The 15,049-nt window shown below is 48.4% G+C and overlaps 1 protein-coding gene across 1 annotated transcript in view; it reads left to right on the forward strand.

Moving 5' to 3' along the window:
• SCN5A (sodium voltage-gated channel alpha subunit 5) overlaps positions 1-15,049 on the forward strand; it is a 91,000-nt gene that overhangs the window by 38,687 nt on the left and 37,264 nt on the right. The window contains exons 9-14 of the mRNA XM_059390533.1: positions 980-1,121; positions 1,650-1,847; positions 3,050-3,229; positions 4,063-4,434; positions 9,137-9,269; positions 10,220-10,458. Of these exons, the coding sequence (XP_059246516.1) occupies positions 980-1,121; positions 1,650-1,847; positions 3,050-3,229; positions 4,063-4,434; positions 9,137-9,269; positions 10,220-10,458 (1,264 nt within the window). The remainder of the gene's footprint in view (positions 1-979; positions 1,122-1,649; positions 1,848-3,049; positions 3,230-4,062; positions 4,435-9,136; positions 9,270-10,219; positions 10,459-15,049) is intronic.

The raw sequence follows: 15,049 nt of genomic DNA on the forward strand, positions 1-15,049 counted from the left end.
CCAGCAGCCTAAATTCTCCTCAGGGCCAGCAGAGCTCACACCTGCAGCCTTAGTGGGGTGCCCAGAGATGCCCCGTAATCACGGGCAGCTCCCAGGGCTCTGTACAGATGGGGTCTGAATCAGTGTGACCGTGACACTGTTTGGGGAAGGGCGGGACCCTCCCTCCCCAGACCCCAGGTGAGTCTGGGGAGGGAGGGGCTCTGTGGGGCTGCAGTCCCACATATCTCGGTAGGAAGTTTCAGCCCTTCTTGTAGCTGAAGAGATTGTCTGGAGGGTCTTAGGACATGAGCAAGGCACAGAGGCTGTTTCCTCCCGCTTGCCAAGTCCCCTTCCCCAAACCTTCTGTCTCTCACACTCGTGAGTCCAGCCCAGTGGTCCATCTTTGGGAGAGAGGCTGTCCCATCTGGCTCTGTGAAACATCAGTCCGCCTCACTCCGCCTGTGTGCACCGTCGTGCAAATGGGCACATTCTCCAGACATGGCCAGGCCCCGGCCCATCCACCCCCGCATCATCCTTCAAGCCCGTGGCCTGGCATTTGCCCTGGTCTCCATGCTCTTCAGCTCTGTACTGTTCCCCCAAGCCTCACCGTCCTATCTGCACCACATACCAGCTCTGTGTTCATCTCCCCGTGGGGTAAACAGCCAGAGGAAAAGACCATGAGCCAGGCCCTTGGCACTTCCTCCGTGAGGGAAGAGGTCATTCACATAAGCCGCAGGGATGGGTATCGTGTGGGCAGAAGGGAGATGGATTAAGGCCAAGATGAATACAGATGGGTAGAGAAAAGATGGAAATGGTGTCCCAAGGGGGAGGCACGGCAGGAAAAGTCATGGCAGCAGGACAAGCAGTGTGGGACTAATTTCGTGGAACTCAGCCCAGGCATGTGCTGGGCTGCCCAGGGATAAGAGTCAGGCCCAGGGGGCATCTTGGTGGGGGGTGGGGCTCTCACAGCATGGAACAGAGTCTGTGTGTCTGACTACAGGACATGTCCTGAGGGTTACCGGTGCCTAAAGGCAGGGGACAACCCTGACCATGGTTACACCAGCTTTGACTCCTTCGCCTGGGCGTTCCTTGCACTCTTCCGCCTAATGACTCAGGACTGCTGGGAGCGCCTCTACCAACAGGTACATGGGTGCCCGGGCAGCAGAAACACCAGGAACAGGCTGGGGACCCACATCAGGGACCAGGATGCACAGGTGATTAGCCAGAAGTGGCCCCAGCAGCTTCTCCACTGGCAAGAGCTGGGGGAGACTAAAGGAGAAAGAGACAGGGACCTTGTGTCTAAGGGATGGGACACAGCAAAGAAACTTTGCTGGTAAACAAGTATTCATCCCTCTTTGTGGGACACTGTGCTCTGGGAGTGCAACATTTCACCCTATGTGATGGCATAGTCCCCTCTATGCATGCAACATTTCTTCTATTGATTGGAACACTCTGCCTCCCTCTGTGGGTGTGACACTATCCCCTGTGTGTAGGTCCTTCTGCTCTATAGGTTAGGACACTTACCTCTAGAGATAGGATATGCTCTACTCCCTCCCCAGGCTGTGGCCATTTGAACCCTTGGCACAGGCAGACTGAACAACTTGAAATTCCATGACCATGACCTAGAAGGGGTCCCAGTGAAAATAACCTTTATCGCCTTACTCCCCCAGACCCTGAGGTCTGCAGGGAAGATCTACATGATCTTCTTCATGCTTGTCATCTTCCTGGGCTCCTTCTACCTGGTGAACCTGATCCTGGCTGTGGTTGCCATGGCCTACGAGGAGCAAAACCAAGCCACCATCGCTGAGACCGAGGAGAAAGAAAAGCGCTTCCAGGAGGCCATGGAGATGCTCAAGAAAGAGCATGAGGTGGGTGAGCACCAGCCAAGGAGCCTCTAAGCCAAGCCCTTTCCTAACTGTGGGTGCCTATAAACCTGCTGGGCAAAACTGGTGCTTATAAACCTGGTGCATGCTGGGTAAAGCTGGTGCCTGCTGGGTAAAGCTGATACCTGTAAACGTGGCATCTGCTAGATAAAAGGCAGGTCCTGCTGGATAAAGCCAGTGCTTATAACCCTGCTGCCTACAGGGCAGAGCTGGTACCTGTAAGCATAGTGTGTGCTGGGTAAAGGTGGTGTCTGCGAGTGTGATGCATGCTGGGTAAAGCTGGTGTCTGTGGATGTGAGGCATGCTGGGTAAAGCTGGTACCTCTTTAAGTATGGCATCTGCTAGATGAAAGGCAGTTCCTGCTGGAAGCTGGCATCCGCTGGGTGAAGATATTTCATGTGACGATGGTGTCTTCCAGGTAAAAATTTGGTACCTGGGTAAAGACAGTGCCTGTTCATGAGGTGCCTGATAGGTGAAAATGGTCCACACTGGGTACAGGTGGGCACTGTGAGTGTGAGGCCTGCTGAGGGAAGGGTTCCCTCTGACCATGGTGTCTTCTGAGAGAAAATGGTGCCCTCTGGGTAGAGGTGGTAGCTCCTGCTAAAGGAGCCTAGTGCATGCTGAATAAAAGAGAACCACCTGTCCATGCACTGAGTTTATCCTAGTCAAGGGATGCCTTCTGGTAGCTTGATGAGGAAGGTCAAGTTTGGAGGCCTGAGCCAGCTCAGAAAGTAAGCATGGCAGCACTGGTTACCCATAGCCCCACACACAGGTGCTGCAGGCTAACTACTGAGCCAGCTGTTAGACATCCACTTTCTTCTCACTGCCCCAGGCCACCACCCTCAGCACCAGTCTGGGCCAGCGGAAGCTTCTAGAAGATCTCCTGCCCTCCAGTTCTATCACTTCCTCTGCTTATCAACTCTCCCCCTTCAACTGTCCTTCACACTTCCCTCTTCCAAGAGCTACCCACCTCAGCCACTTATTTCCTCTTCCCTGGACTTTGATTTTTGTCAGAATATCCTGGGTCTGTTTGAGCTCATGTCTCCATGATACCCTTGTCGGCAGTTAAGTGTGCAAGTCTACTTCCTGATGGGGAAAGTGAGATACTGAGAGATGTCTGGCCTGCCGTAGCCTGAGGCTGCACAGAGTCTCAATGACCAAAGTCATCCCTCTTCCACCTTTTCCAGGCCCTCACCATCAGGGGTGTGGACACCGTGTCCCGCAGCTCCTTGGAGATGTCCCCTTTAGCCCCAGTAAGCACCCATGAGAGAAGAAGCAAGAGGAGAAAAAGACTGTCTTCAGGGACAGAGGAGTGTGGGGATGACAGGTTCCCCAAGTCCGACTCAGAAGATGGTCCCAAAGCAATGGTAATCCCCAGCGGTGGCTCTGGCCCTTTCCGGGGGGGGGGGAGGTTGGCATCAAAAGCCCATTATGTTGGACCCCTGGTGCCATCAGCGGCCCCCATGGTTGCTCCTCAGGGAAAGTCTCCTTAAACCCACTCCAGACCATTCCTGTTTTCTATGACCGTTCTTGGAGTGGAGGAGGTCTAGGCAGAGAGACGAGCTAGGTTTGGGCATTGTGAAGTCCCCAGCACTGGGACTGGGGTTGGGACTGGGGGACACCTTGTGGTGTGGATTGGGTGCCCAAGGACATGGCCATATGAGTCAGGTGCATGGCTGATGGCCCCCAGTCCTGCTCAGGCCAGACCTGTTTGTACCACCAAGAGCTTTCCTGCCTCCTTCTCCCTCTGCCCAGCCATAGGCACATCTTCAGGCACAGGCAAGCTTGAGTCTCAAAGCCCAAGAGGCACAAGCTTTAAGGGAGCAGAAGTCCTAGATGAGGCAGGATTGTCTCTACCCCCTCCTCTGAACACAGCTTAACTCAGCAATTCCCCCACACACACCCCGCCGCCAACCCCAGTTCCTGAGTGGCCAACAAAAGCCCTCAATGCTTGGGGCACCTGGGTGGCTCAGTCAGTTAAGCATCTGACTCTTGATCACAGCTCAGGTCTAGATCTCAGACTCATGAGTTCAAGCCCTACTGGGCATGGAGCCTACTTCAAAAAAACAAAAAACAAAAAACCCAACTCTCATTGCTGTGAGAGAACTTCTCAGTCTCGGTCTCAAAGAACACCACAGGGGAGAGGCTGCGAGCACGTGAAGAGCTGGCTTGGTCATGTGCCTTCTCCCTGTGCCCCCAGAATCGTCTGAGCAGCGCACATGGCCTCAGCAGGACATCCATGAAGCCGCGCTCCAGCCGCGGGAGCATTTTCACCTTTCGCAGGCGAGACCTGGGCTCAGAGACAGATTTTGCAGATGATGAAAACAGTACAGCGGGGGACAGCGAGAGCCACCGCACGTCACTGCTGGTGCCCTGGCCTCTGCGCCGGCCTAGTGCCCAGGGACAGCTCAGTCCGGAGACTTCGGCTCTCAGTCACGCCCTCAATGGTAAAAGGAACAGCACGGTGGACTGCAACGGGGTGGTCTCCTTGCTGGGGGCAGGTGACCCTGAGGCTACCTCCCCAGGGAGCCACCTCCTCCGCCCTGTGATCCTGGATCCCCCCCCAGACACGGTGAGCCAGCCCCACAATGCAGCCCCAGGCCAGATCTGGTCTCTGAAACTGGTCACCAGTGACAGGTCCAAAATTCTCACCTAATATTTACTGAGCACCTATTGTATGCCGGGCTCTGGGGGTGAAGAGCGGAAAAAAAAAAAAAAAAAAAGGCCAAAAAAATTCTCTGCCCTCGTAGAACTTTCTTGATAATGGAGGCAGATGGGCAAACATCAAAGAAGAAAAATAGGTATATATATCTATACAGTGTATAATGTTGATAAACAGGGAAGAGAGTTAAATATTTAGCAACTGGTAAGGCCCAGGCACTGAGATGCCACCGTGGCACAGAACTGGTATCCTGAAGGCTCTGTGTGTGCCAGGGGTTAGCCCGTGGAGTTACTGGATCTTGAACAATGCGGAGGCTTCTAGGAAAGAGGCCAGAATGGCCAGGGGATACTTACGGCATTCTGGACAACAGTTATTTATCAAGCCTAAATATTTCAGTACTTTGCAAAATGGTAAACATTAGCACAAGTAATGAGTGCTGTGGGAGGGCACGAGTAAGGGTGGGGGAGCAGGAACCCTTACCCATTAGGAAGCATTTAAACAAAGACCTAAAGGAGGCAAGGGTGGGAGCCCAGGCTGCTTTCTGAAACTGGGCGTAGGGGGTGATACAGCACCCAGATTCTAGACACAAGCTGGGTTTGATTTCCAGCTCATAGTTTACCAGCTGGATGGCCGTAGGCAAGTTGCTTTCTTTCTCTGTGTGTCTGTCATCTGTAAAATGAATTAAAAACACCCATCTCAGATTGCTATCTCCTATGGGTACAGCAATCAGGACATCATGAGTATGTTGATGCTGTGATAATGTTATAATTATACACCATCATTGTATCATCTGAGGGAAGCATGTTCCAGGCCTCAAGAGCACCCAGTGCAAAGGCACTGAGGCCGTGAGAGTGCCCAGCCTATTGAAGGAAATTCCATGAGGTCAGAATGGCTGGAACCCACGGAACAAAGGCGAAAGCTGTTGGAGTTATCATCAAAAAGGCAGCAGAGCGACAGGGCAGAGCATGAAAGGCCAGCCAGAGCTCAGATCAGTCAGCCAGCCCTGGAGTGTCCTTGCTGACCCCTGCCCCCAACACAGTGCCCAGAGCAGCCCACCCAGGGAAAGGGCACATGTGTGGTTTATACCCAAGGCCTGCAGGAGACAGAGGAGAAGAGACTTCCTGAGGAAGCTAGAATAAGACAGGGAGCCTTGGTTGGGAAGGTGGGGCTGAAGAGAGAGGGCTCACAGCCAAATGGGCTGTTTTGCTCCAGCTCAGACGGACTCTGGCTGCGGGACTTGGCACAGGTTAATGAATCGCTCTGTGCCTCAGCTTCTTCATTGGTTAAGTGGAAATGAAATTAATATCCACGTCAACAGTTTGTGGTGAGGACTAAAAGGGTTAAGACCTGTCTGGTGATTAGACTGGTACTTGCCTCATGTTCAAGTCATTGCTGTTATTATCTGTTACCCTTTATTACTGAGGAGGAAGGAGTAAAGACTCCTGGGCAGTCACAGTCCTCTAGAGCATGGAGTCAGAGAGAGGGTCCTGAGAGAGCACTGGAGGCAGACCACCCCTTCCAGGTGCGCCTGGAGGGCCCTGGCAGTCACCTGGAGGGTGGGACTTCTGGCCTGGCCTTTCAGGAACACTGAATCCCAGTGGCCTAGGCCCTCCTGCAGGTCTCAGCGCATGTGTGGAATCAGGTCAGCAGCCCAGAACACTAATAGAATTTCCTAATCTCATTAGGGAGAAAATCATCTCATTGTGCTGCACATGTCAGAAGGAATCCAAGTTCAAACACTTCATTACCGGACACTCTGACTTCACCCTTTCTCACTTCTGCAGGGCCCATTTGTAACCTCAAAGGGATTAGCGGACGAAGGGGCTTATTTGCAAAGTTAAAGGAATTATCAGACCAAGACGGAAACATTGTAAAGTTAAAGAGATTAGGGGGTTGTAGGCCAGGGGGAATGCCTTCTCTGCCTCCACCGGGTCCCCAGTGAGGCCTGTCTGCCCAGTTCTAAAACTGAAGACAGAGCATTGTGTGGGACACATAGTGGGCACTCAACCAAGATAAGAGGGGGGGAAGAAGGGCCAGCCCACCAGACAGCTCATGTTTAATTTATCCCAGTCAAGGGGGTAGAGGGTGAAACTTTCCTTTGTCTACAGGAGAGCATGTGGCCCAGAAGGCCAGATAGGGGTGGGGAGCAACAGTCTTCTCCCTCCCCCCCACCCCGTACCCTCATCTAGCTAGTTAGAGGCAGGGCTAGAGCTTAATCTAAGCCTTCTGATTCTCAAGTAATTATCCATGCAGCCAACATTTGTCCAATGCCAGCCTGCCACATTGAATTGGAGGCTGCAGGGATATTGTGAACAGAACAGATGAGCGCCAACATCGTGGAGTTTACTTTGTAGTCAGGAAGACAGATGGCAAACCGGTCAGCGTTTCCAGGTTAGCAGTAAGGGTCATGGGACAGACAGTTGCTGGGGGTGGGGGGTTGGGGATGGCTCTTAGAATCCTCGGGAAGTCCTTCCTGAGGAGGTGACATTAAAATTGGCAGGCAAATGATTTGAGAGAGCCAGCTACAAAGATGTGGAAGAACCATGTTGAAGGCAGAGGGAACAGCAAGTACGAAAGCCCTGAAGGAGAGGAGGCTTGGCGTGTTGGAGGCATGAGAGAGCCAGGCAGAGTCAGGTGTGATGGAAACAGCTAGGAGGGATACAGAAACACTTTTGGTGAGTTAGGATTTGGACTCTACAGTGCCTCGTAGGTAATAAAAGGTTTGAATTTACTCTGAGTTAGATGGAAAGCATGGGGAGAGGGGAGGCACGGATTATAGTGGCCTGATTTCCTTTTTAAGGGAATCCCTTTCTGCTGTGTCTGGAAAATGGAAGAGATGATAGCATGCACTAGTGCAGTGTAACAGCTAGCTCCTGCTCCATAATGCTGTGTAACGAACCACGCCCAAAGTCAGTGGCTAAACATAAGCCTTTATTCTCACACTGACTTACCTGCCACTTACCTGTGTTTTGGCTGGTCTAGGTCGGGCTTGGCTGGGCAGCTCTGCTTCTGGCTGCACATTGGCTTGGCTCCTCACCATGGGTCAGGCTGAGGGCTGCTCTAAATGCCTCAGTGCTGAGGTTCAGGTCAAACGTGTGGCAGCTACCTGGGGAAACTGTTTTCATAAATGATTACTGGAGCCAAAGCCAGTGTGTCATTAGTGAGACAGGGAAGGGTGCTTCCCCACAGTGGGAGAGCAATGAGGAAATATTTACTAAATAATAACTCAGACTATCACTGTCGAGGAGGAGGTAGAATGCTTGAATACTTCCATGACCAGAAGCTCACTCCCTCACTAGGCACATTTCAGGGCAGTCCCACCAATGGCAAAAATTGACTTTAACTGGAGTGCAGATCAATTTGGTGACCACCCCAAGTCCTGACTCTGCCTCCCTGGGTAACCTAGGCCCCTCTTCCTTCTGACCTACAGAGATCATAGGGCCTCACACTTGCACACTGAACAGCCCCATGCCTTCCGCAGCCCCAGCTCAGGCTCTTGCACTGTGGTCATAGAGGGCCACGCTGATGGGAAGGCTTCATGCCCCACCCTTCCCCCTGTACTGGGAGGCAGGGCTCTGAGTAAGCCTAGAGAGTTCCTGCCACCACCTCCTTCTATCAGACACACCACATCTGTCCGCAGATCTGGCTCTTTTGCTTACAGAAATGATGCCAGCACAAGGACAACGAATCCCACAGTGCAGAAGCGTATGAGCACAGGAAGACTTCTCCCTCTCCTTTGCTCCTCCACCCCGCCACAATCCCATTACCCAGATATCCTCACCTTGACAGTTCCGTGTGTATCTTTCAGGGCTTCTGCTTGTTTTTTCATCAAACTGTTTGTCTCAGAGGTGCTCCCATGGGAACACACATGGGACTGCCTCCTCTCTTTGTGTCTGTATCAGGGTCCAGAATCAGACTGTATCCATAATTGATTTTAATATTCTTTCTATTGATTGGTTTTGTTTTTACGGGAGGAAGAACAATGCTGCAATGAACATCATTGCATATATATTTTGGGTGCACGTGTATAATTATTTATGAAGTTAGATGGCTAGATGAGGAATTGCCGAGCCAATTTAAAATTTTCTTGGTAGGTAGAGCCAAACTGCCTCCACAGCTGCTCCCACCAGCTATGTCTAAGCATTGTGCTTTATGCTTCTATTAATGTCACCTCAGAGCAGGGTTTTGTTTTTGTTTTTTTTTTTTTTCCCCTTTACGTTTCTTTATGCTCTTGACTCCAGAGAGCTTGTGGTCAATTAAGACTCCCAGACTGTTTTTGCATGTACTAATGTACAATGACAGCATCTGGTTAATAGAACTTGGTACATGTAGTTTCCTGTCCACACTCAAGAATTACCACTGATGAGAGACAGTGAAGAAAGGAGGATGGAGATGATGATTGGCAAGAGAGATGGGGGAAGTTATGAACAGGGAAGGAGTTGGGAGCAGAGAAACCCAGCATCCGTGTCCCATTAAGACCCCCATCCTGTCTCCCCATGACCCCCCCACCCCAATCCTGAGTCCAGGACCACTGTTCCAGGCCCAGCAGCTGCCCCAGGTTCAGGAGGACCCCCCCTTCCCGGGCTGATGCATATCTCCTGGTTGCTCCCAGACCACCCCGTCGGAGGAGCCGGGCCGGCTCCAGATGCTGAACCGCCAGGCTCCGTGCATGGATGGCTTCGAGGAGCCGGGAGAGCGGCAGCGGGCCCTCAGCGCAGTCAGTGTCCTCACCAGCGCCCTGGAAGGTCAGCTTCCCCTGATGTCATCCAAATGCTCCCACTCCTGCCCCCTCCCACTTAACCTGACCTGAGCCAAGCATCCCCCAGCTTCTAGGTTTGCCTCAGACATACCCACAGTGGGCCCAGACTTTCCAGTCTCTGTTGCCTGTTCATCCTCCCGAGCCATGTCTGTGTTTCTTCCAAACATTCCCACAGCTGTCCTGGACTGTCCTGGGTGCTTCCCAGTCTCACCCTGTCCTTTCCCAAGCATCCTCATGCCTTCCCGAAACAATCCTGGCCCAGGCATGCCAGCCCTAGCCTATTCCCACCCATTCCATGCCCACCCCAGGCTATTCCAGCTGGGATAGGAAGCTATCCCAGCTGGAATAGCCTATGCCCTATTGTAGCAGGCACCCCACATCTGTCCCAGCCAGTACCCCCCAGGAAGCCCCCAGGCATTCCAGTCTGAACTTGGCACCACCACCCCCATCTTGTTTCCTCTTGTCCCATATGTGTTCACATCTTCTCTGGCCTGTTCCAGGCACCTGCCATCTGTCCTAACATGTCCTAGATGCCAACGTCTGTTCTTCTTGTTTTGGGTGTCCTTAGATCCAAACTTGCCTGTCTCAGATGTTGTCTTGTCCTTTTCAGCTTGTCCTCCCCAGGTGTCCCCATGTCTGTGTGAGACTGTTGTCTCAAGAGAGCCCCTATCTGTCATAATCTGTCTTGCCCGAGTTGTCCTCACATCCATCCTGACCTCCTGCCCCTGTGGCCCTCCCCTATCCTATTTCCAGAGTAAGGGGCCAGGTCATAAGCCACATTTTCCCTTAGCCTTCCCTGTCCCTTTCACGGTCCCCCTGTCACGAAGGAGCCCTGCCATCTCCCCAGCTAAGTCATACATCTTTTCTGGGATACCAAATTATCTGTGAGTCAATCCACAAAAATCAAACCAGCTCATTGGCTGCCCCTGCCCCTAGAGCTGGAAGAGTCTCACCGCAAGTGTCCACCATGCTGGCATCGCTTTGCCCAGCGCTACCTGATCTGGGAGTGCTGCCCACTGTGGCTGTCCATCAAGCAGAAAGTGAAGTTCATGGTCATGGACCCATTCGCTGACCTCACCATCACCATGTGCATCGTGCTTAACACACTCTTCATGGCTCTGGAGCACTACAACATGACAACCGAATTCGAGGAGATGCTGCAGGTTGGAAACCTGGTAAGGGCTGCCAGCAGTTCACTCTCAGATGGGCATCCTGGTGTGAGGAACTCTCGGCTAGCTGGCACAGCCTTCATGGGTAGTGATGGGGGGTGATGCAGAGCACGAAAGGATCTTCTGAAGGTGGGAGTCACCGTGGAAGAATCTTGGAACAGGAAGGGTCAGGATCAGGTTTTAAGGAGATGAGAGCTATAGCTGGGAGTGAGTTGGGGATAAAGATGCCCCAGGGCTGGAAAACAAAAGTGAGTTGAGGGTAAACTTGAAATGTGCAGGGATGTGAGATATGGCGATTAGTACTGGGAGAGGAGAGTGTATGCAATAAGAGGCAGTTCTCTCAGGGGAAGGATGGATGGACGAGAGAGGATGGATGGATGGACGGATAGTTGGGTGTAGTTGAGCCAATCAGGCAAAGCCAGATTTGAATTCTGAGTCAGCTCTTACTAACTATGTAACCTCAAGCAAATTAGTTACTCTCAGTCATTGGCACAATAAGTATTTGTTTAATTTAATAAATGTAAAATTAGTATGACAATTGCAAACTCATAGGAAGCTAATGAGAATTGAATAAGATAATGTGTATAATGGGCTTGGCTCAGAGTTTGATAAACAGTAAGCACTCAAGATAAATGATAGCTGTTGTCTGTGGCTATCATCACTGTTGCTGTTATTAAAGAGGCTGCCCCTGGAAGTCAGAACGTCTGGGTTCTGATTCTGATTTTTTTTTCCTTGAGATCAAATCAGGTCCTACCTCTTTATTCTAAAGATGGGAAACTGAGGCTCAAGAAGTGACATAGTGGTGACAGAGCTGGGCATGTGACTACTGTCTCCTGAGTCTAAGAGACAGGGCCCCACTGGCTCTGCCCAGTTAAACACAGACAGCCATTCTCTAGGGGATCCCGGGTCAAGCCTGGCAGAGAGCCTGGTGGCTTCTGAAAGGAGCTTCCGGCACCATCACTGAGGTTGGGTGGAAGAGAAGTCTATTGCTAAGAGAAGCAGAAGTCCAAGCTTCCTCTTACTGCAGAGCCAGCCCTATCTTGGTCCCTATGGCGCAGGTGACCCCCCCAGGCAGGCAGGTCTCCTATGCTGCAGAGTGTGAGGATTTTTTTCCTTTATTACTTTCCATATCTAGACCTCTAGATCGTTTTCTTGGGGTCTTCAATTCTTCAATTCTTTTTCACAAGCCAGAGTCCATTTTGCTATAAATCTACTTTCTTTCCTTCTATATGCAAACAGAATGGAAAGCTCTATTACAGTCTACAGGTGTCTCATGGCGCAATTGTGCCAGCCTTGTGTGGGCTGGTCCTCAGGTGGCGGCTATGTAGGTTTGCAGTTAAATGTGGTTTTATAGGAATGTGACCATTGGGTGGCATTGAGCGCAAGTCAAGGTGATAAAGATCTCTGGTGGCTTCCCTGGATCACTGAGCTGTGACTGAATTGAAGTTGTATTAAACTTGGGGTTCTATTCCAAGGTCATGTCCTTGGAATATAGCTTTGTTTTATTTCATCTGGATAGCTTTATTGCTACTGTGTAAGGTTTTGATTGTCTTGAAGTTAATATATTCTCCATGGTTTAAATGTTACATGTAAAGAAACAAAACCACAACAATAAGCATGGGAAAATAATCTTGGTAGGGGAAAAAAACCTTTCAAGCATGTCATTAAAGACCACTTCCATAAAAGAGAAGATCAGTAAATTTGAACTTTAGCCCATCATCTGAAGAACAAATGCAACTTCTATTCCTAACATTGTGGGCCAAAAAACCTGAAAAGTCCCCTACTAGGAAGCAACTAAAAATAACAGCAAATGTTCTTTGAAATGCATATCAAAGCTCATGAGAAAGTAACAAAAATCCCGTAGTGCCAGAAACAAAGAGGAATTTAAAAACCATAGCAGTAATCATGTGAAACGGTTCTGTAGTTGCCCTGGTGGGAGCCAAGAGCAGGTAATATTGCTGATTTGGGTAATCTGGGGACATGGATTTTAGTGTAACTATAGAGACAAGGCAGGTCTTTAGACAATGTGAGTAAGGGTTGGAACTGAGTAGCCCCATAAGAATATAACCCTATTTTCAGTAGAATGGTTAACCAGAAAAAAACTCCTGACACTGAAATTGGGAAATGATAAAGGAAGCTTGTCATTCTCAGCCAGGGCTGAAGAAGAGGGGAAAAGTAACCTCTGGAAGCTTGTGACTGTGAATTTGGCCTTATATAGATTTGGAGTTCAAATTTATAGCTCAGTGTTTCTGGGACCAGTGCCTAAAAATTTAACAGATAAAATGGATCCTATGATATCTTGGGGTCCCTGCAAGAAGTAATCACAAAACTTCTCTGGAAAGACATACTTTTAACCCAGGTCAAGCATATTCTCCAAATTACAAAACACACAAGGAAATAAACCACAATGAGGAAGAGTCAGCAGACAGATGGACATAGACACACACACACACACACACACACACACACACACGCTTATCTTCTTAAGAACGTCACATAATATAACTGTCTAATACAGATTATAAAATAAGAATGTTCATAATAACTAAAGACATAGAAGAAGGAATTAAACATTAAAGAATAATATAGCTTTGGAAAAGAACCAAATCAAATTTCTAGAAATGGAAAATATAGCCACTGAGATTAAAATCTCAATGTATAAATCAAATAGCACATTCATATAGCTAGGGAGAGAATAAAATTAATATAATTTTAGATCTAAGGACGCTTCCCAGAATGTAGAGAGATGAAGAGAGAGAAAATATGAAATCAAGGTTCAGAGACATGGAGTCAGAATGAGGTCAAGCACACAGCTGATTGGGGTTCCAAAGGAAAAGGTAGGACAATGAGGGCAAAAGAGTGTTCAAGAAAAGAATAGGTGAGAACTGATCAAAGAAATGAACCCTTAGATTCAGGAATTACATCACATCCTCACAGGATAAATAAAATATCTAGACACCATGAATGTAAAAAGCAAAGACATCATACAGCAACCAAAACAAGAAAGATAGCTTACTAAGGAACAACAGTTAGATAGATGGCAAACTCTACAGTAGCTTCAACAAAATTCAGAAGACAGTGGAATAATCATTCCGAAGTTCTGGGAGAAAACAGTGGACACCTTAGAATTCTGTATCCATTGTCCTGCCATTTTCGAAAGACACTGATTACTGAGAGTCTACACACACACAAAGTACACAAAAATCTGTATGTCAGAAAGAAGTAAAATGATTGCAGAAACAGGATTTGAGAAGAACCTGAAAGGATTAGTAAGAATGTGGGTAAAGCTAAGCAAGCATTGACTGTAAACACAAGAATAAGAAGAGTGCTGATTGCAGGGTATAAAAAGTAGGAACTAAAACATTGGAACTAAAATGTCCCCCACTTCCTGGGAAGCCACCATCAGCACTGCTCAGTGGCCCTCCCTCCAGGAGTAGCATATAAAATAGGCATGGAGCAGGGATTGGAGGTAAGAGGGGCTGAAGTTCATGTACACTCTGAAATAGTACCTTAGACACTCTTAACTCAAGCCTGATTGTTAAAACTTTTAGAGTATTCTAAGAGGATAGGGATGGGAAGTCTTAATTGCCAAGCCAGAAGAAAGGAAAATGGAGAAATTTTACAACTTAATCTAATAGAAGAAAACAAAGAGGAAAAAAATACAAGATACAATAAAATAAAAACAGAAGTCCAAATATACCAGGAATCATAATAAATAAAGGTAGGGACCACAGACACCAGTTAAATGACAGATTGTTGGTTTGGTAAAGAAATCAAATGAAGTTATATGTTTTTTACAGAAGGTACCTGAGTATATTTTGGGATCCAGAGTCCTAAAAGGGATTAAATAAAAAGAGATGGGGAAAAAAATAGAACAGGCAAATACTTTAAAGAAAATTGATGGAGTTATATTAATATAAAACAAAATAAACTTTAAAGAAAAAGTATTATTAAAGGATAAAGAGATATAAAACATAAAGATGAAAAGAACAACTCACCAGGAACATATCATTCTACCTGAATGCGCTAAATTACATAGCTTCCAAATATATAAAGCAGACAGAAAGATCTATTTAACAAGACCACAATCTTAGTGGGAGACTACCCTTCATAACTCACGGGTCAAGCTTACAAAAGATCACCAAGGATCTAGAGGACTTAGATAACAGAAATGAAAAGCTTGACTTAATGAATGTACAGAGCACAACACCCAGTAGTTAAAGAAATCATACATGGAACGTTTACAAAATGACCACATTTTATGCCTCAAAGCAAGTCGCAGCAAAGATAGGCTATTGTGCAACCTTCAATCTCCAGGCATTGCCCAATTAAAATGTATGTGTCAGAATCTCTAAAAATGCTCATTGACTATGCAATTCCATTTCCAGAAATTTATCCTAAGAAAAGAATTGGGCAAGATGTTTTAAAACAAGTATGTGGAAGGATATTTATTATGGTAATGTTTCTAATAGAGACAAAAGGCTCATCACAGGGAAATACTATGGCACATCTGTGCAGTGGAATATTCCACAACTATTCAGGAAGGAAGGAAGGAAGGAGGGAGGGAAGGAGGGAGGAAGGGCAGAAGGAAGAAAGG

This window comes from Mustela nigripes, chromosome 2 (genome assembly GCF_022355385.1).
Source record: "Mustela nigripes isolate SB6536 chromosome 2, MUSNIG.SB6536, whole genome shotgun sequence".
NCBI lineage: Eukaryota > Metazoa > Chordata > Mammalia > Carnivora > Mustelidae > Mustela > Mustela nigripes.